The sequence below is a fragment of the Perca fluviatilis genome, chromosome 5 (assembly GCF_010015445.1).
Source record: "Perca fluviatilis chromosome 5, GENO_Pfluv_1.0, whole genome shotgun sequence".
Classification (NCBI taxonomy): Eukaryota; Metazoa; Chordata; class Actinopteri; order Perciformes; family Percidae; genus Perca; species Perca fluviatilis.
This window is the reverse complement of record NC_053116.1, coordinates 101,482-123,014: the sequence shown is the minus strand read 5'-3', so window position 1 is coordinate 123,014 and position 21,533 is coordinate 101,482. Positions and strand designations below refer to the sequence as shown.

The window sequence follows — 21,533 nt, the reverse complement described above, 5'->3', positions numbered from 1 at the left end:
TCAGACATTCTCACCTTTTCCGCGGCTGAGGGATTCAAAGAAGTCATGACGCGTGAACTGTGGTTCCTCCTGATTAATGCTCTTATGGTGGGATGGTGACATGCTGCCAGCCTTTTCCCCTTTGGGTGCCATCTTCAAAACCAAATGACTCATGTTGACTGAATACAGTCGAATATCCTTCACCAACACCTGCAACCTCTCTCCTTCGGAATCTTGCCCAGTAACAAAATTCTGGATTGTTATGCTTCCCAGATGACCAACCAATAGCTCAGGGTGCCCAGGTTTACGGGGAATAGACACAACTGGTGATTCAATGCTAATATTAAGGGTCAGCTTCACCAAGAATGTGTCTAAGGTGGATTCAGGCTCCTCCATGGGAAGATCCTCCTCATCCTCAAATGGATAACTGCAGCTCTGACTCTGAGTTCGAGTTCTCCTTGAGGGAGTCTCAAAGAGCGATACCATACCACTGTACTCTGCTGTCTTGGTGGCTAGAACTGTTGACACTTTGGTGGCAGCATTTTTCAGCATGGAGCGGAAATTGTCTTCTACCTCATTGGCAGACAGACTCAGCTCCTTCAAGAACTTGGCTGAGTGGTTATAGTGCAGCGATGCCATTTGTAGTTGCAAGGAACACTCCCCTTGGGATTTCTCCATAAGGCGAAAATTTAAAGCTTCTGAGGGAGAACCTCCTGTGTCAGAAAGGAATGCTAAGCCGTCAGGAGTTGAGCAGTTGTCAGCACTACCAATGCTGACCACAAACTGACTTCGGCTTCCTTCTTGGGTCAGGTCCACCAACTGCATTGACCCAAGTGAACCATTGATGTCCAACCGACTACCCATGGACACATTGACCTTGGTGCCAGTGATGCTGGCAGTGGCAATCTTCAACCCTTTCTTCTCAGCACCCAGGACAGTGCCAGTGGACACGGTCCGAAGGAGAAGCAGGTTAAGACGGTGGATCTCCACGGTCAGCTCTTTGTTCTGATCATAGGTGGCCTGATATGTCCCCTCCTCTTCCTCACTGCAAGGCTGTGTTGTATGTTGTTGTACTGACGAAGTCCAGGTGCTTTCTTCTTTGGGGAAAGACTTCTGGAGAAACTTGAGTAGCTCCACCACGGTCTCAGGGTTGAGAATGATGTCCAAGTTATTGACCTGCATGCTTGTCACCTGAAGGGAGCTGTCCAGATTCATGGAGGGGCAATCCGAACTCACAAACTGGTATTCAAGCTTAATTAGGGCCTCCTGGTCTTTGAGAAAGGAACTGAAGGGGGAGATTCGGTCCACGGGCATACCAGAGGATGACTCAGTATGATGGCCCTGGTGCCCGGGAGACCTACCATCAGACAACACAGGGGACGAAGGCTGGCTCTCTCGGAGGCTGCCTGTGGGTATGTCAAAACTGAGATTCTTATGAGAAGCCACAAGGAGGTCGAAGTCTGAGCCATAGGTCTGTAAGGTGTCCACCAGCAGAAGACCATGGACAGTCAGAGAGACTTCAGCATCATAAGGCCGCTTCACAAAATAAGCATTTGTGCCAAATACTTTCAGAACAGATATGTAGCGGCCATCACTTTCTACACCAAGCTGCATGTAGTTAATGTTGAATTCAGCTAAAAGTAGTCGGGATTCCACCAGGACTTCCCGTGTGTGCTGCTCTAAAGTCATCACGCTCTGGGTCAGGTTCTTTGCTGAACCTTGCAACTTCCAGGAGCTGTCCTCCCTTTGAAAGATCTTGTCATAGCGGAGAGTAAGGGGGTCAGGAGACCTTATATTTGGGCCTCTCTCTTGGCTTTTGTCCCCTTCACTCACAGATGGACTGCTTAGCCTAGCCAAACAACTCCTAAGAGCAGTCATCTTCTCAAGATTGATATGGACCTTGAGGTCTGGAAGAGTTCCTGACAGGACAGCCCCAGGGAGCTGGGGGTCTGATGTGTAGCGGAGTCTCTGCTCAAGCTGCAACAGCACATTAAACTTCTCCACCACATGAGTAGGCCCTACCTCACTCTCTTGAAGATGTTTCCAGTTGTCCTTACAGCGACCAACCATTATCTGCAGGTCCTTAAAGGACAACGAGTATTTTTCGTAAAGTTTTTTGCTGTAGGCTTGTGTACTTTCAGGGGATCTGAGGCTGGGAAGTTCAGGGCTTTTGAGCTGCTCGGTGAAAGGAATGTCTAGTTCAGGTGGTGGAGACTCTGTTGGGGTGGCAAGGGGTGTCTGGTACTCATCATCACTCATGTCTTCCCTTTCAGGTTGAGTAGCTTTTGAGCTGGCCTTAGGGTCATCTTCAAATAAAACAAATAACAACAGGTATGAGCTGAGTTAGAAATGTCATTAGGCAAAAAATGAAGATATTTGGGTATATCCTTTTTGTTTTACCTTGAGAGTTTGTGAGGAGAATCCTGCCTAAATCAACAACTACTAGCATCGGGTCCTCTGACTGGAAATCATCAGGGAAAATCACCTGGGGTGCACAGATGTCCAATTTCATGGTCCAACGCTTACTGTTTTCCTATAAAGCAAACACATTAGTTGCATTTAGAAATTATTTAACTGCCAATTATTTCTACTATACTTCATGCCCCCATCCAGTGAGTCTCTCTTACAATAAACTCTCCCACAAGTAGCTGATCAATTGTTTGTCGGATCTCTGCCTTGGTCTGCATCTTCAGCTTGTTGTACTGCCTCCTGGCAGCCTCTGCTACTCTCAGCTCCAGCTCTGACTGATAGCCAAAACCTGAGGATCAAAGAGATATGTTTAAGATACAATATTCTGCTGGTATTAAAAAATGTCAGAAGTATATGAGAAATTATACAAAAACTACGTAGTTTGAAATAATAATAAATAGTGAGTAATGTTTCTTTAAAGTGGTGTTGAAATATTTTACAGACTAGTCTACTTCTATAATCAGAGAGAAAATGTATGTTACTAATAATAATTCTTATTTAATTTAGTGAGACTGTGTTATTCTATCAAATAAATGATTTACAGGCTTAAGGTTGTCAACCCTTTCCACCTCCAGGCCCTGGTCAGTAGCAGGAGAGCCCTCCCATCTCTTGGAAAGTCGACCACCAGCTCTTTAGTTTTGGAATTGTTCGGTTCCAAGTAGCGACAGCCCCAGTCAACAAGTGACGAGACCTCATTTCTCATGTCGTACAAGATTAACCCTACCACTGTTCACCATCAGCAAATGGCCAAAAGTAAAGGCAAAAAGGCTCTGAGACTGGGGAAAACTTAGAAACGCTAGCATTACTCCAAACCGGCTACACGTGGATGAAGCTAGCAACAGCCCTATTGACATTCGGGATGTGGATGAAACTAGCGGACAAGAAAAAGATGGTGAGTGGTTTGAGGCAAGTCCAGACGCACAATTTGAATCTGAGGCCCTTGCGACTGCACTTCTAGATACTCCGTTAAAACCTCCAACAAAAAAGGTCAAACGTGACCACAGATGTGTTATTTGGGAAACATGAAAAGACTTACAGAATAAAAAATACGACAGAGTCAACGTCGAAACAGATGGAAAAGCTAACCTTGACGGTTCAGCAGCTTACTTTGGATGTTAAACAACAGAAACACACACTGGAAGCCATGAAAAAAAGAGATAAATATATTACAAGCAGAAAATAAAACTCTGAAGGCTAACATCGCTGACTGTCAGAGTTACAGTCAAGGTGGTCCCTGAAGATTCACGGCGTGAGGGAGGAAGATGGAGAAAATATTAGGAGCAGAATCATTGAGATCCTGGGTAAAGTGGCTCCTAATATTCTCAGCCTGAAGCAGGGGGTCGACATCGTCCATCGCATCGGGCAGCGACAACAAGACGGCTCAAGTAGATCAACCATCATCCTTTTTGCAATGCAACGTTTTTGGGATGCTGTCTGGAAGGAGGCGAAAGGCTCAAAGTTTCTTCCAGACAACAAACTCAGGCTCACAGAAGCACTGTCCCCTGAAGAGAAAGCAGCCAGAGAGAAGCTGTGGCCCTTGGTAAGAAAGCTAGAGAAGAGCTTCTTTTCGTGTCCCTTTTGTCTTCATAAGTGGAGAGAAGATTGACTGCTCAGAGGTAACATAGGAAGTCTATGCAGATGCAAATCTCAGCTTATACTGAGAATGGTCATTCAAGCCCTTTAATGCTTACTAAAGATATATCTTTTTCTTGCAAGTATGCTGTTTAAGAAAGTTCAGTTTGCACCTTATCGACTCCGTTAATGTAGTCCAATTTGCACCTTATTGACTTATTTAACTAAGGAGCCAAGCCAAAACTTAATTTGTTCCTTTTTTTTTATCATCAAAATGAATTTGATGTGGGTGTCACAGAAGCTACATTCATGGACACACGAAAAAGGAACATTAGTCCTACATCAGCCTTTTTCCTGAAATGCTATTTTTCTCTTTCCAGAAAAAAACAAATGTATTATTACAACCTTAAGCATTATACCTATGGACAATTTGCTGTTTATATACACATACAGGTATATGTGACTGACCCAAGACATATCTGGGGCAAAATTATAGTTTTAAGAAGTTCTGGGTGTTTTTTGTTGTTGTTATTTCTTATTTTCTTAGCATATATATTTCTGTGGTATGTCAACTACAAATCTCAGCAGAAGAAGCAGCTGGACAGAATTGTTTGCTCCGCCAAAAGAAAATCGACAGCTGTAAACTCAGCCCATCCCTGACAATTACGAGGCCTGCATTCAGCGCAAAGTTCGAAAAGATACAACAGGACTCCGCGCACCCTGTCAACCGCCTCTTAATAACTCTCCCCTTAGGGAAAAAGACTCATTCAAACCTAAGACATCCCGTTTCCTCAACAGCACTTTCTGCAGAACCATTTAATTACTAAATGGCTGCCAAATCTGCACCAGCACTTAACAAAAGCAACTAATTAAGTATTACTAAGTATTTTAAAGCACCTGACACTTTATTCATTGCACTATACTTTCCTCTTGGACTGTTAATATCTTACATCCACAGCTTGTATTTAACAGGGTTTCTGCACATTTTTTTAACAGCAAATTTAATGACTTTTAAGAACTTTTTTAAGTCCTCTAAAAAAGAAAATTTATGGTGTGGCGAAGCGTAGCGTGTTACAACTCACCACAGTCACGCTCAAGACAGGTCACAGGGACACGACAACTTTTATACCAAGTGCTGATTCGCCTTACAACCCTGACCAGTGTTGGTCAAACCCAAACCGACACGGAGCCAGGATGCTATCTGACAACATAACGACCGCACTGAAAGGCAAGTATTGACAATATGTTGAAAATATCACAGATTCATGTCCCCCAGGCATTGATCCTGATAGCACTATACAAGTGGATGAATCTGAAAATGTTTTCTGCAGGATAACATGTAGTACTAGTGTTATTCCAGTAACGTGTAGTACTAGTACTATTCCAGTAACATGTAGTACTAGTACTATTCCAATTATAATCAACAACAGACCACACACAGTGGTGAATAGAGGGGCAATACTTAACAACCTAATTGGAATTAAAACTACCACTGCAATGATAGAAAAGGAGACGAAAATTAGATGTGGATTACTAAATATCAGATCTCTGTCTTCTAAAGCAGTACTAGTAAATGAATTGATATCTGATAATCAAATTGATCTATTCTGTCTTACTGAAACATGGCTGGGCCATGAAGAATATGTTAGTCTAAATGAAGCGACTCCTCCCAGTCATATTAATACTCAAATTCCTAGAGGCTCGCCGCAGGAGGGGAGTTGCAGCCATATTTGATTCAAGCCTGTTAATTAATCCTAAACCCAAACTGAATTATAACTCTTTTGAAAGCCTTGTTCTTAATCTTCAACATCCAACACGGAAATCAGAACAGCCAATTATATTTGTTGTTGTCTAACGAGCTCCAGGTCCGTATTCTGAATTTTTATGGGAATTCTCAGAGTTTTTATCATGTGTAGTCCTTAAATCAGACAAAGTACTTATTGTAGGTGATTTTAATATCCATGTGGACGTTGACAGCAATAGCCTTACTACTGCTTTCAACATATTACTGGATTCAATCGGTTTCAGTCAGAGTGTGCACAAGGCGCGCACTGTTTTAACCACACCCTCGACCTTGTGCTGGCATATGGTATTGAAATTGAGGATTTAATAATATTTCCGCAGAATTTGGTATTATCAGATCATTTTTAATTACTTTTGAATTCTTGCTACCTGACCATACTAAACTAGATAATGGCTTCTACACTAGATGCCTATCTGACAGTGCTATAGCTAAATTTAAGGAAGATATTACAACAGCATTTGACTCTATGTCGTTGCCTTAGAATAACAGAGGACCTCTATGTTAACCTCAGTCCCTCTCGGGTTGATGCATTTGGTGGACCGGTGCTGCGACTTGCCTACGGACGACCTTGGACTCTGTCGCCTCTCTCTCAAAAGAAGACGCATGAAGCGAAGGAAAACAGCTCCTTGGTATATAGGAACAAACTCGCAGATTGAAACAAGTCTCGCAAAACCTCGAGGGTAAGTGGCGCTCCACCAAAGTGGAAGAATCCCGTCTGGATTGGCAAGAAAGTCTCAAAACCTATAGGAAGGCCTTTAAGAAAAGCCAGATCAGACTATTACTCTTCACTAATAGAAGAAAATAAGAACAACCCAAGGTTTCTTTTCAGCACTGTAGCCAGGCTGACAGACAGTCATAGCTCTACTGAGCCATCTATTCCTCTAGCTCTGAGTAGTGATGACTTCATGAGCTTCTTCAATGATAAAATTATAACAATTAGAGATAAAATTAATCACCTTTTGCCCTCAACTTCTAACAGTTCATCTTTAAATACAGGACCGCTAGAACGAACGACTAATCCGGACATATACTTAGACTGCTTTTATCCTATAGACCTTCAACAATTAATGTTAAAGATATCCTCAGCTAAGCCATCTACCTGTCTCTTGGACCCCATCCCAACGAGGCTACTCAAAGAAGCGTTACCCGTGGTAAACACTTCACTACTAGATAAGATCAATATGTCCTTATTAACAGGTTATGTACCGCAGTCATTTAAAATAGCTGTGATAAAACCTCTTCTGAAAAAACCGACCCTGGATCCTGAGGTCTTAGCAAACTATAGACCTATATCTAACCTTCCCTTTCTATCCAAGATCCTTGAGAAGGTGGTTGCTAATCAGTTATGTGATTTTCTACATAGCAACAGTTTATTTGATGATTTTCAATCAGGATTTAGAAAGAATCATAGCACAGAGACGGCACTGGTGAAAATTACTAACGACCTAACAGCTGCAGACAAAGGACTTGTCTCCATTCTTGTTTTACTAGATCTTAGTGCTGCATTTGACACTATTGATCATACACTCCTGTTACAGAGATTAGAACACTTAGCCGGAATTAAAGGAACTGCACTAAAATGGTTTAAGTCTTATTTCTCTGAGCGATCCCAATTTGTTAACATTAACGATAAACCCTCCAAGCACGCCAAAGTCAGCCATGGCGTTCCTCAAGGCTCAGTGCTTGGACCAATTCTATTTTCCTTATATATGCTTCCTCTAGGACATATTATTAGGAAACACTCAATTATCACTGCTACGCAGACGATACCCAATTATATCTGTCAATTAAGCCAGATGAAAGTGGTCAGTTAGCAAGACTTCAAACGTGTGTTGAGGATATAAAATCCTGGATGACCCACAACTTCCTGATGTTAAACTCAGACAAAACGAAAGTTATTGTGATAGGACCAACGCACTGCCGAACTTCGTTTTCGAAAGATATAGCTACTCTGGATGGTATTGCCCTGGCCTCCAGCACTGCGGTCAGAAATTTGGGAGTTATTTTTGATCAGGATATATCCTTCAACGCTCATTTAAAACAAACCTCAAGAATAGCCTTTTTCCATCTTTGTAACATTGCCAAAATCAGGAATATCCTGTCTCAGAATGATGCTGAAAAACTAGTCCATGCATTTGTTACTTCTAGACTAGATTACTGCAATTCCTTATTATCAGGTTGCCCAAATAAGTCCCTTAAGGCTCTCCAGCTGATCCAGAATGCTGCAGCACGTGTTCTGACGAGAACTAAGAGAAGAGATCATATTTCTCCTGTATTAGCTTCTATGCATTGGCTTCCTGTGAAGTCTAGGATCGAATTTAAAATCCTCCTCCTGACTTACAAAGCTCTAAATGGTCAAGCACCATCATACCTAGAAGAGCTCTTAGTACCTTATTGTCCCACTAGGGCACTGCGCTCCGAATGCGGGGCTACTCGTGGTTCCTAGAGTCTCTGGAAGTAGACTGGGGGCCAGGGCCTTCAGCTATCAGGGCTCTTCTGTGGAACCAGCTTCCAGTCTGGGTTCGAGGGGCAGACACCGTCGCCACATTCAAGAGTAAACTGAAAACCCTCCTCTTTGACAAAGCTTATAGTTAGGGAGTGAGGAGTTGCAGCGTCCACCTAACCCGGCCCACCTGCTTCTCCTCGTAGTTAGTTATGCTATTACAATTCTAGACTGCAGGGGATGCTGTTTCCTTCCTATGACACACTGAGCTGCTCTCTCTTCTCTACTTGTTACTTCTGTATGCATCCTGTCCCAGAATTGCTTGTTACTAATCTAGCTCTGGGGAGTTTACTCCCCGGAGTCCTTATGTTTCTTCTTCGCAGAGCTATGCTCTGTGATTCTCTGCAAATCCCGGCCGCATCCTGCTGCATCCTGCTGCATCCTGCTGCATCCTGCTGCATCCACCCATGCTCTGCAGCGCCACGTTACATCCCGCAACGCCCTGCTGTGATGTTCCTATGCACAGAGTAGTCTGGATCCGGTATAGGGGACTGCACTACTCAGTATGACACGATGTGCCCTGCTATGACATGAACTTCCACGATAACCTTCGACGTCACTGTGACCTTTAATGTGACTATTATCGCCACTGTTCATCACACCCCCAACCGGCCCGTCAGACACCGCCTACCAAGAGTCTGGGTCTGCCGAGGTTTCTTCCTAAAAGGGAGTTTTTCCTTGCCACTGTCGCAATAGCCACTGCTAATGCTTGCTCTTGATGGAATTACTGTAATTGTTGGGGTTTTGGAAATTACAGAGTGTGGTCTAGACCTACTCTATCTGTAAAGTGTCTCGAGATAACTTTTGTTATGATTTGATACTATAAATAAAATTGAATTGAATTGAATTGAAATTGAATTGTCATTTGAGAGTAATTGAGACATTTTCAGACCTTAAAAAAAACGAGCATTTTATTTAAGACTTTTTAAGGACCTCACATGCACTCTCTCAGTCCAGTAGAAGACAACTTGAAAAACCGATTAGACAAAAGCTTCATATTCTCTGTTGGGATCTATTCACCGTGTGTCCCTCCTAGGAAGACGGAGAAGCCTAGGCCACACAGACAGAATTACAGTGAACCGGAAAGGATTTCTGATTTTGTTCCTTTTCCCTACTTTTTCAAAACTAAAGACATCTTTTTGTTGAAAACTTGATTGATGTGTATTAGTCCTCCTTTTTTCTGTTTGCTCAATCACTTTGGTAACAGAAGTGCCATAATGTGTACAGGAAAGAGTGTGCCAATAACGTGAAATTACAGCAGTCTTGGTAAACATTTTATGCACTCCAAAAAAAAATGTTCACTACTTACCTGAGGTATGAACTCTTCCTTTGTAGAAAAACTCAGTCACTTTTTTGATTGCTTGTGGGTTGTAGATGATGTTCAATGGACTAGTGTTGACTTCCAGCCTCCTCTCAAACTTACACCTCACAGGGTTACGCTCATAAATCATTTCAAACACCGGTGATGAGCACTCTGCATTGCATCCTGCCAACACAAAAACAATACAAACATTGTATCTATTAAGAGACAAATGTGTTAGTAAAAGCTGGTGGGAGTATGATGTGTTGCTACTCATACTGCCACCAAAATTGGACTATTCACACATCCATACTGAAAGTCAAAAGCCCTGCAAGCAGCCCCTAGAGGCTCGCATTGTCATTACACCACACAATATGACATAACATTTTCAGCAACAGGACTTCCCCCTACATGTCGATGATTTCAATCATCATCAGTCCCCAATAAACCACGTCAGTCTATTTTTGCTATGTCATTGCATACAGAGTAACACATAACAACATGGCAAGCTCTACACTTGTGTGTCAAAATTACTACAAACATTACTTCTTCACCCTGATTTTTGCTCATCTCTGGTAACTGAGCAAGTTTGAATTATACTTTGTCCAGAGACGAAGATGCTATGTGACTATCCAGGACACCGACAGCAGAAACAGCTGATCATGTGGGTTACATTTTTTCTATGTCGGAACTTATTCGGCAAAGGCGTTTCCATATCCCATTTAGCAAATCAACGTTTTCCCACAAAGACAAAAACCTCCTCAAGTGAGGGTTCAACCTTTTTCTGCACAATTGTGAACGTTTTATTGAATTTTTTCACATCTGTGAAATGTGAATATAAATACATATTAGGAAACTCAGCTAATGTCACAAGCTCAGAGAAAGTATTATCTAATATTGTTTGAATTGAGAAAGTATTATTAAGTCAAAAGAAAACAAAGATTTTACCAGAGGTACTGCTGGATTGGCCCGATGGCTGGTTCATGGCAACAACAACTTTATCCTGTAACAAGTGACAGGTGTTGAAAAAATGACACAACATACAGTAGAAAATATTACAATTATCATGCACTTGGGGAGCTGCAATTTACTTTTTCAAACTTTTCTTCACATTATGAACTCTGCCCACCCCTGCCTACCGTTTTAGGAGACACCAGGACAGGGAAGATGGTGCCCTGAGTAGTCAAGTCTCTCAAGAACAAACCACCCAGCTTAACAGATAGCAGGGAAGACTCTGAGCGAGGGAGAGACTCCAAAATCACCTTCACTCCTGTGGAAATCAAGGCAGCAGTACATATGCTCTGAGTCTATTGGAACAACTGTGTCCATCTATGGGACGAAAACACCTTTAACTCAGTAGACTACCCATTGTCAAAGAGACCTTTTTGTCTCAAAAACAATAGAGGGGAGTTGAAAATAATATAGAACGCTCTAGCCCTTAATATTCACCCATAGAATCTCTTGGGATGCAACTATGGATTATTTTCATAATCGATTAATCTGTTAATTATCTTTACAATGTAGGCCTTGTTCTGACCTGGTTTTAACATCTGTCCTGAGTGATGGGATCACGGTGCGTGTGTTTTACCTGTCTGATGAATGGGTCTCTAAATGCATCCTGAGTGACCAATTGTGATCGGATCTCACTTCCCTTCTCTATATGCAAATAAACACGTACATTATTCCTGTCCGCATATCCAAAATAAATATTTGAATGAAGACTTTTTTTTGTTGTGGCTCAGGAGGTAGAGCGGTCATCTACCAATCAGAAGGTCGGTGGTTAGATCCCTGGCCTCTGCTGTCTACATGTCTAAATGTCCTGAACCACAAATTGCTGCATTAATCTTTATCTCATGAGCAGGTGGTACCTTGGTAGTCCCAAAAGTGTGCGTGTAAATGTTGCTTTTAATGTAAAGCGCCTTGAGTAGTATGTACAATGGGAGCCAGAGTGCCACAACCAGGGAGCTTCTTCCCCGGAGATATTTTCTCACCTAGCAGATTTCCTTGGATGGGGGTGGCACCTGGATCGTGGTTGCAGCTGCTGCCGTGGTCCTGCTTGACGCACTGCTACGACCTGCACTGCTACTACTATTATTACTAGTCATAGTTCTATTATCTTTATTTTTACTATAATTTCCACTGTGCATCATGTTATCCAATTATACCCACTGCTATAATTAATATGAGTTATATTTCTTTATCTCCCCCAACCGGTCGCATCAGATGGTCGTTCTGCCTGAGCTTTCTGTCTGTTTAAAGGAAGTTTTTCCTCGCCACTGTGGCACCAAATGCTTACTCTTGGGGGGAATTGTTGGCTCTCTGGAAATTACAGAGTGTGGTCTAGACCTAATCTATCTGTAAAGTATCCTGAGATAACTTTTGTTAGGATTTGACACTATAAATAGAATTAAATTGAGTTGAGTGGTCGGTAAGACTAGAAAAGCGCTATATAAATGCAGTCCATTTACCATTTTTTACTCTGACATAAACCCTACATTATTACAGAAACGTGTGATGACTAGCAAAGTGCTGCCTATTGTCTGTGTGGCTGCCAAAGGCAGAACTTTTCTTCGCCTGACGAACATGTGTAATGTTTGGACTTTTGGTCTGCTTTGGTCTGCTTTATTTTATGTTCGCTAATAGGAGTCATGTAAATTTACTGCTGATGAAGACCCAACATTTCCTGATTTGGCTGCTTCATAATAAAAGCATTCATAACAAAATAACAGGGGACTTTTATTGTGAAGAATGTATATGAAATGAAACTGTTTTACAGCTGCTCTTTGATCACTAAGCTTGCAAGGCTTGTAAATAGCAGATGTCACTACGTAAGAGCCTAAACGTCTGTGGCGATATCCTTCATATTCGTGAATTCGGGGACGTTCTATGAAACAGTTTAAGGTTATTGTCTGCCGCGATCAATCTCTGAATGTAGTCTGAGTGATCGGATTTCTATGCGTCCTGGGTGCGTTTTCACCTGTGGTAGAGCGGTCCCCTGCAATTGGATCACTCAGGATGGATTTTAAAACTAGGTGAAAATGGGGCCATATAGTAAGAATGAAGATGATCAACCAGATCAAATCTACCAAGGTTGTTATCTATTTGGTATCTCTGGTTGTATTTCAAACCGTTGTGGGAAATTCAATTTTCAAATAAATGCAAACAGCAGGATAGTTACATGGCAATATTAGATTTACAAAAAGATTTCACGTCAATTTAATAAAGAACCTTGATTTCTAAGGTATTAAATTGAATGGATTAGCCAAAAAATGTGTACACGGTTACTTAAGTGTGTCTTTTATCACTATAGTTATTCATATAACATTACCTATACTGTGTACTGTGATAAAATGTTTTATTCATATCACCCACCCCTAACTAAAAGTCCAACAATATCCAACACCACCGATTTGGATAAAATCTGCATATTGATGCACTTCCACATTGCCAAAAGTTACACTCTTAACCCAAAAAACCCTGAATAATGTTTCTATTTGTCCCACACTGCTCCTGCGCACCTGAGAATTCCAACTGGATGAGCCCACTCTCATGCAGCTTGTCCGCCCTCCTGTCCTGGTGAAAGAGCGTGACAGCGCCCTTCTCCAGTAAGAACTCCAGCCGGGCAAACAGGTGATCTCGCCTTGTGAACGTGTTCAGAGTGTGAGAGTCCTCCAATGGGTCGAACAAGTCTTCTGTCTCTGCTGGAGAAGCATTGTATCACCATGGTCAGCAGCCAGAATTTCTTGATATGCTATGAGTTTTTGCTTGTCATACAGTAATAAGATTTCAACCAATACTACAGAATATCAGATGATACAAAACACATACAGTAAATCTAACTTATTATACAGGAGTCCAGACTTATTCCACCATTATCTAATGTACCAGTATACGTAATGCAAATGAAACCATTCTTGTGGTAGCAACTTCTGCTAGGGCAGACTAAAGAAGATGCTAAATGTTGTCAGCCCTTCTCTGGCACCAGACAGGAGTGAGTCTCTCACCTAAAATATCCCAGGAGGATGGACTTGGCAAGAGCTCTTCAGGCCGGTCTGGGTCCTGGGAATCTCCATACCAGCCTCCCCAGCCCGGGAACCAAGACTGCAGGTACTGGATCATCCCTGAGCTCCCACTCTTGGGGATGGATGTGGTGGGTAAACAGGGCTGGGGGTCACTGCTGGGCTCACGCACATTCTGGAAGAGGAGACAGGGGTAGAACACAGGCTGAAACTACAGTATAACAAAGACACATTTAGAAGATCAGTGAAAGTTTGATGATTGATTGTGATCAGTCATCTGTGTCATTTGTGAGTTCACACACACACACACACACACACACACACACACACACACACACACACACACACACACACACACACACACACACACACACACACACACACACACACACAGTCTGTTGAACCGTTGAAAGCTGAGTAACGTTAACAGAAAGGCCACTTCTTTTCCCTCAAAGGCCACAAAGACCATTAAACACAAGTGTATGAATCATCTAAGCTTACCTCTGCGATCTCTTCCTGCTTTCGAAACCAGTCGTGGACAATTTCTCTGAGACTCTGCAGCTCCTCTAACGTCTGCTCCTCTTCAACACGCTCCAGCTCAATCTAGGTGATGAAGACAAACTCAGGCATCAGTTCATTGATGTGTGTTTGTCAGAGTGTTCTCAAAATAACAAACTGGGTTAAACTGGGGGGCCTATTCATGTACTTGGGGGCAGGCAGCTCAGACATTATGAAAACATTTGGAAAATAAAAAGTGATGTGGTAACCTTTAAGCTGCAAATATGCTTCATTAGAACTGCTTGTCAGATGTTCAAATAGCTTTACCACCATGGTGGCAGTGTCTAAGAACTATGACAGATTACAAGCCCACCCCCTCCTCCTTGTTAAGTGCTGATGAGTCTATAGCAAGTGAACTAAACTATTCACAAAAACTAAAAAAACTAAAATAGTTAGCTTAAAGTATTGCATAACAGGCTACAATGGTTAGCTAATGTAAATGCGTTAACGGTTGAAACATTCAGCTTCACTCCAAGTAGTAGTAGTACGATTTGCTGACCAAACCAACCTAAATATTGACCGTTCAGTAGTATAAAAAATAGCAATACCCACTTTTATATAATGGATAGTATTAACATTTGGAACATTGTGAATGAATGAAGGGGTACGGAAGGGGAACCTCAGAGTAGAAAGGATGGGAACCACTGCTCTCCACCAGCCTCTCTCACCTGGAAATGAAGGGAACCTATGGTAGATTGCTGTTCACTGACTACAGTTCAGCCTTTAACACTATAGTTCCTCCTTAAGGAGCTGGGATTAAACACCTCACTTTATATCTACATTATAAGGACACTATGTACATAGGAGTAGCCTACTACATTGCACATGTTGTATAAAAATGTATATTTAAAATATATTTATGCATTTAATTAGTGGAAACTTGTTTAAATATGTTTCTATTATAGATATATATTCATCATAAAATATTTACACAACGCTTGAACCTCCTCTGAACTGTTCATACCTTCACCGTACAGGTTTTTGTACACCAAATTGTTTATTTGTTTTTGTTTTAAAAACCTGATGTTTTTATGACTGCTCTGTTTTATTGTTTTGTGAAATATTATTATTAAATAATAAAACCGTACCTTTTAATTGTAATCTTCTTTGGGGGGGAATACATATAAAAAGGCAATACTAAGTCTTATATCTTAGTTAGTAACCTGCATTCCATCACATGTCCAGATCATTTAGCATGCTCACTGCATTCTCCATCCCATCTTCAAAGAAGGTTCTGTTCATGAACAAAGGCCTTAGTTTTCAGACAGTTAGTCAAACTGCTTAGATATCTTCAGTTTTCTTCCATTTTATCTTATGAAAAGATTTGTGTCATTGTTAAATCAACCAGATGTGGTATTTGGGTGTTTAAGGATCTGAGGAATCTATTTACCTAGATGTTTGTTGATACATCATGTCTGTGTTACAGTGTAGTACCTCTTCCTGAGAACTCAGTGGGACTCCTTTGAGCCTTCGGAAGTAGAGGCTGGTGTATGTCTGGGCATCTCGGGCCCGCTGCAGGGCAAAGCCCCAGCTGCCTCGCCGCCGCTGCTCTCTGATTTCACTCAGGTTGGCCTGAATGGCAAACATCCACCACTGCCGGCAGCTACAGGGAAAAACTATGTTACATGCTCAAATCTGATTCAAAGTTGTATTATTACACTTACACACACACACACACACTCGAGCTTCGTTCGGGCCCAAAAAATCAAGCCCGACCCTGCCCGAGCCCGTGCACGTTGTGTCCGAGCCCAGCCCGGCCCGACACATTAACTGGAATTATGAGCCCGAGCCCGATTTCAACCCGACACTTTTTTTAATCCGTGGGCCGTTATAACTGACGTTCTCAACTACAATTCAGAGTTGTTTGAACTGCTAGCCGGCTAACGCTAACGCTATGCTACGTCGTTCTCAATAGAGCACTGCGCTCCCAGAATGCAGAGTTACTGGTGGTACCTAGAGTCTCTAAAAGTAGAATGGGAGCTAGAGCCATCAGTTATCAGGCTCCTCTCCTATGGAACCAGCTCCCGATCTGGGTTCGGGGGGCAGAAACTGTCACCTCATTCAAGAATGAACTTAAAACTCTCCTATTTGATAAAGCTTATAGTTAGGGAGTGAGGAGTTACAGTGTTCACCTAACTGGCCCAACTGCTTCTCTTCATAATTGTTAGATTAATAATACATAACAAAGTAGAGGGAGGCAGGCCAGCCAAGCCAGATCCGGCAGGGGGAGAGTTCTAAGCCCGAAAAAGCTACCTCTCCTTATGACCTGTCTCTCTTAGTTACCTGCTATAGTTACGCTGTTATAGTTCTAGACTGCCGGGGGACTTCCTTCCTTTGACACACTGAGCTGCTCTTTCCTCTCCCTTTCTATTACTGTTACTATTACTATTACTATTTGGGTGCAGCCCGTCCCAGAAATGCTTGTTACTAATCCTAGCTTCTGGGGAATTTACTCCCCGGAGTCCTTATGCTTTTTCCCAGCGTATTTCCTTGGAGAACGTTGGCACCAAGATCCTGGTTGCAGCTGTCGCCGTGGTCCTGCTGCTCTCCCTGCTGAGCTCAGCGATGCCCTGCAATGTCATGCTGCGTCCTGCTGAACCCTGCAGCTTCCCGCTACATCCAGTCACTGTTCCATTATTAATGTGACTACTATCGCCACTGTTCATCACACCCCCAACCGGCTCGTCAGACACCACCTACCAAGAGCCTGGGTCTGTCCGAGGTTTCTTCCCAAGAGGGAGTTTTTCCTCGCCACTGTCGCACTGCTTGCTCTTGAGGGAATTACTGGAATTGTTGGAATTGTTGGGGCTTTGTAAATTATAGAGTGTGGTCTAGACCTACTCTATCTGTAAAGTGTCTCGAGATAACTTATGTTATGATTTGATACTATAAATAAAATTGAATTGAATTGAATCAATAGCAAAGCACTGCTACAACACACACAAGTTCACCATAATCTACAAAAGAACTACTTACATGTGTGCCCTCATTTAGAAGTCTCCCAGCTAATCCTGCCTTGTAACTGACCAAAGTTGGAGAAACAGGCTTTCTTTTACTGTCTCTAGAGTTAGCTAGCTGACATGCTCTACATCTGAGCTACTGCGCATGTGCGAGTGCAATCAAAGATAGTACAGAAGAAGAAGATGAAAAGAGGTCTCACTCTGTAGCTAAAACAGAAACCAGGTGAAAAGAGGATCTGCAGCAGTGAGAGAGAGCTGTACAGTACAACAACAATATGGTGTTTTTTGAAAATTAAACCATGTAAACCTATTCTGGTAAAACCTTAAAATACAGTTATGAACCTGAAAATGAGCATAATATGGGCGCTTTAAAATGATCTTAATGAATAATGCAACAGGAGCGAAGCATGTAAACTGCGCTGTTTGTTTATTCAGAATGGAACGGATCGCAAATGGATCTGAATGAAGAAACGTAAAAAAACAATGTATTTCTCTGTGAGGACTTGCCCGCTTGCCTAGCCCTCAGGGGTAGCCTATGCTTGGAGAACTAACAAAAGAGGACGTTCAAGGCTGACTATCATCTTTTCTGCCACGGGGAGCCTGCTTCATGTGTCTCTTCATCATCCACTTCTCCGTTTTATCAGCTGTCATAGGCGAACAGCGTGCCGCACTTAATGCACTCAACAAAGCCGACACATATGTTGTCACTGCCCACGACTTGTTTAAAATGGCTCCATACCTCCGACTTTCCTCCAAACTTGCTCAAAGGTAATTCTCCCGTGTTTCTTTTTTTCTTTACATCCTCAAGCTCCATGTTGCACTTAAGCTCCACAATACAGCCCGCAGCCCCGGTGTGATGTGTGCGAGAGGAGGAGACTCCGCGCATGACACATGTTGCATTTTGTAACTGTAAATTGAATTGAATTGAATAGTCCAACTTGTGTAACTTTTTGGACACATTTGTTACTTTGGCCTAAATAGATAATAGTTCTGATTATGGCATAGCTTTTTCCCACCCAATTAAGCTAAAGTAATGATAAAAAAAAACACAAATGCTTGATCAAGGGTCCGGCCCGGCTCGAGCAGAGAATCGAAACTCTAACACACACACACACACACACACAATATGTAGTGAAATGTGATGTAGCATGCTCTTAAGGCTGTGCTAAAAGACTAATGTGAAAAATAAGACGGTTGGATAATTCCATTTTACTTTGTTTAAGAGATAGAGTCTGAACTTGCTTTTTGTGCCCGAAGAAGTTTGCAGATGTAAGAAAGTCATTTGACTGTTGGACTGTGACTGTGAACTTACTTCCCAGAAATTGGCACTTTTGGTCTCCACTTTTGGTAAAGCATCTCTCTCTCCCAACGGTCCAGCTCTTTAAGGAATGCCATGATCTGCTGGTATTGGACCTACGAGAGAAGAGAAAAACAGTCAGTCACTGCTCTGTCTGCATGCTCCTGTTAACCTAGCTCATTAGTGGATTAAAAACATAGACTGTATCAAATATGGACGTAGCAGGGCTGTAGTCAAGTCCAATTTTGTTGAGTCCAAGACTAGGACTAGTCCAGACTGAGTCAAGACTGAGTCCAAAGAGGTTTGAGTCCAATCAAGACCATGTCAAAATGAGAGACAGGCAAGACGGAGAGAGAAACAAAAGAATCCTCTTCAAGACCACTTACTTACCTGTTTTTTTATGTGATGTGAGACAGTATATCTTCTATTTAAGGTGATCATTTTGCTTTATTAATTGTAATGATCAAAAAGCAGGTGCAGAGTAACAACACTCTAGGATCAAGTATAGTGTAGGCCATATTTACTTTAAGTAGAGCAATTTCACATAAAGCTAAATTGCAACTTCTCATTTTAGATGTTGAGTTTTATTATACTGGTGTAACAAGAACAGTCTGGATTGCCGGTGGAAAATGAAACAAATAATTATCAACACAAGTGTCAATAAAAAAATGGAAATGTTCCCATTGTTGAACTTATTACTTGTCCCGAAGAATCCATAGTACAAAGTGCTCGCTCACATTGTGCTTGTGGCCAAAATGAAAATGATTGCTGCCTGATGCTTGAGGTACATGACGCAGCCAGGTGTATACCAGGAGACCAATGTAATTCTAGATGGAGTGTGAGTTAGATTTAATACCTGTTTTCTTCTCAGCGGAGCTGAGGCGGCTGAATGAAGCCTAGAGCCGATGGTCGCCTCCTGTGACGGCAGCTACCTGTCACTCAGAGCCCAACACCCTTAATTATGCACAACTTTAAGCCTGGATGTCATTTAAAGGGGTGAGCTATAAAAACATTCACGCTTACAGCAGTAAAATGCTACAGTTTCCATGGAGACCATTTGTTTGCTCGCAGTGTGGCTGATCTTGAAGAGGAAGAAGACTGGGAGATGGAGCAATCCTAAGCGGGATGGATAAACACGTAAGAAGCTGGGTCCAGACTAGTTCAATGATAGCCAGACAGATTATTTTAAGAGGATGGAGTCCTTAAGGAGTGCTGTTAATCCAGGAGTGGGCTTGTGAGATGGCTAGGGTGGCGGCGTTTGAAAAAATGTCATATAAACGGTTTGACAGATTGAATGTCTACAATAGGAAACGGGAAAAGTACCTGAGCCTTCTGAAGGGCTCCTAAGAATCTATGTGTGTGGACAGACATATTCAATGTGCTTATTGTTTTATCACATATACAGTATCTCACAAAAGTGAGTACACCCCTCTCATTTTAGATCATTTTATTTCATTATATCTTTTAATGGGACACTGAAGAAATGACACTTTGCTACAATGTAAAGTATTAAGTGTACAGCTTTTATAACAGTGTAAATGTGCTGTCCCCTCAAAATAACTCAACACACAGCCATTAATGTCTAAACCGCTGGCAACAAAAGTCAGTACACCCCTATGTTACATTCCCATAGAGGCAGATTTTTATTTTTAAAGGCCAGTTATTTCATGGATCCAGGATACTATGCATCCTGATAAAGTTCCCTTGGCCTTTGGAATTAAAATAGCCCCACATCATCACATACCCTTCACCATACCTAGAGATTGGCATGGGGTACTTTCCATAAAATCATCTGTCAATGCAAATCAAACCAGCTTTTAGGCTAACCAACATAAAACCATGCCAAGCTGCTTACACATATAGCCGACGGCCGACCGTTGACAGAAAAGCTAGTCGAAATGATCAGTCTCCCCGTGTTGGTCCAAAAAGTGTCACAGAACACACCAAAAAGACGAGACGAGACAAGAAGTAATACATCTCTATAACAGCAGGGGGCGCTAATCTGTATTGTTGCCCAGGAAATTAAAACTGGCAGCTGATTGGACGAACGCGTCACATGGGTTTGTTTTCTCCAGAAATTCAAAGCCAGACTGTCAGGGCGGCCGTTCAGAATACGATCTCATATTTTACTAAAATAGTTCACTGAAACATCTAGTCACCTCATTCCGCTCCCCATTTCTGGGTGAGTCCGACTGCCCTGCCATGCCATGTCAGGTTGGCCAAAATGAACGCCGACAGCCCCCCAGACTGACGACGGCACGGGACACACCGAACAGATTCGCGTCACTGACCTCGCCAGACTGTCTAATGGCCGATAATCGGCTAAGTGTGTCCCGGCTATTAGAGTGTCACTCCCTACATTGCTAGATTACCAGAGAGTGAGTGCCTTTGTTCATGCAACCAAACTTGCTTCACAACCTCTGGTAGTTATCAAACGTTTTATCGAATGCATTTTCTATTGATATTGATTACGTGTCTATCGCTAAGGCTGAGCAATTTTATCGATTCTGCGATATAAATCGATATTTTTTCCCCCAAGAAAGTATCGATTTTTAAGCCGCGAGTATCGATACATAAGTCCCATTCAAATCCCCCGTGTTAACCCCCGTTCACGTTGCAGGAAGAGCGATTTGGTCAGCCAGCCGCTAGTGTCGCTGTAGAGCAGCCAACGTCAACTGGCGGCCCGCCGCCAAAGATTTTAGTCTGGCCCACAGAATAATCATGAATTCACAAAATGTAAAGAGGAAAAAATGCGTTCTGTTAGTTATCATTTCAAGCATTTAGAGCAAAAACCCAGCCCCCTGTATTTACATCTCTATTCACATGCCGGGATTCTGTACAGTGATGCCCGAGCTCCACACACACTGCTGAGCCGAGATGTGTCTACGTTAAAACACACACACAGCTGAGCCGAGATGTGTGTGCGTTAAAGGTTAAAACACGCAGCACCTGACTGGGAACGATACAGAGTTACCAACGGCCGCTGGGGCAGATGAACTCACGCTGGTCTCTTTTCTGTAAATAGGCTACAATTAAACCTTCGTGAGTAGAAAGTCAATACTTGGGTGGTTG

General features: G+C 42.3%; 1 protein-coding gene across 7 annotated transcripts in view; it reads right to left on the bottom strand.

Moving 5' to 3' along the window:
- vps13d (vacuolar protein sorting 13 homolog D) overlaps positions 1–21,533 on the bottom strand; it is a 134,988-nt gene that overhangs the window by 86,723 nt on the left and 26,732 nt on the right. For 6 of the 7 annotated variants that reach the window (XM_039801938.1, XM_039801940.1, XM_039801939.1 and 3 more), the window contains exons 9-19: positions 18,477–18,577; positions 15,639–15,807; positions 14,148–14,249; positions 13,632–13,821; positions 13,146–13,328; positions 10,767–10,897; positions 10,576–10,630; positions 9,637–9,813; positions 2,607–2,737; positions 2,380–2,512; positions 15–2,285 (exon numbers count right to left, since the gene is read on the bottom strand). In XM_039801938.1, the coding sequence (XP_039657872.1) occupies positions 15–2,285; positions 2,380–2,512; positions 2,607–2,737; positions 9,637–9,813; positions 10,576–10,630; positions 10,767–10,897; positions 13,146–13,328; positions 13,632–13,821; positions 14,148–14,249; positions 15,639–15,807; positions 18,477–18,577 (3,643 nt within the window). The remainder of the gene's footprint in view (positions 1–14; positions 2,286–2,379; positions 2,513–2,606; positions 2,738–9,636; positions 9,814–10,575; positions 10,631–10,766; positions 10,898–13,145; positions 13,329–13,631; positions 13,822–14,147; positions 14,250–15,638; positions 15,808–18,476; positions 18,578–21,533) is intronic. The other variant, XM_039801941.1, reaches the window with a different exon arrangement.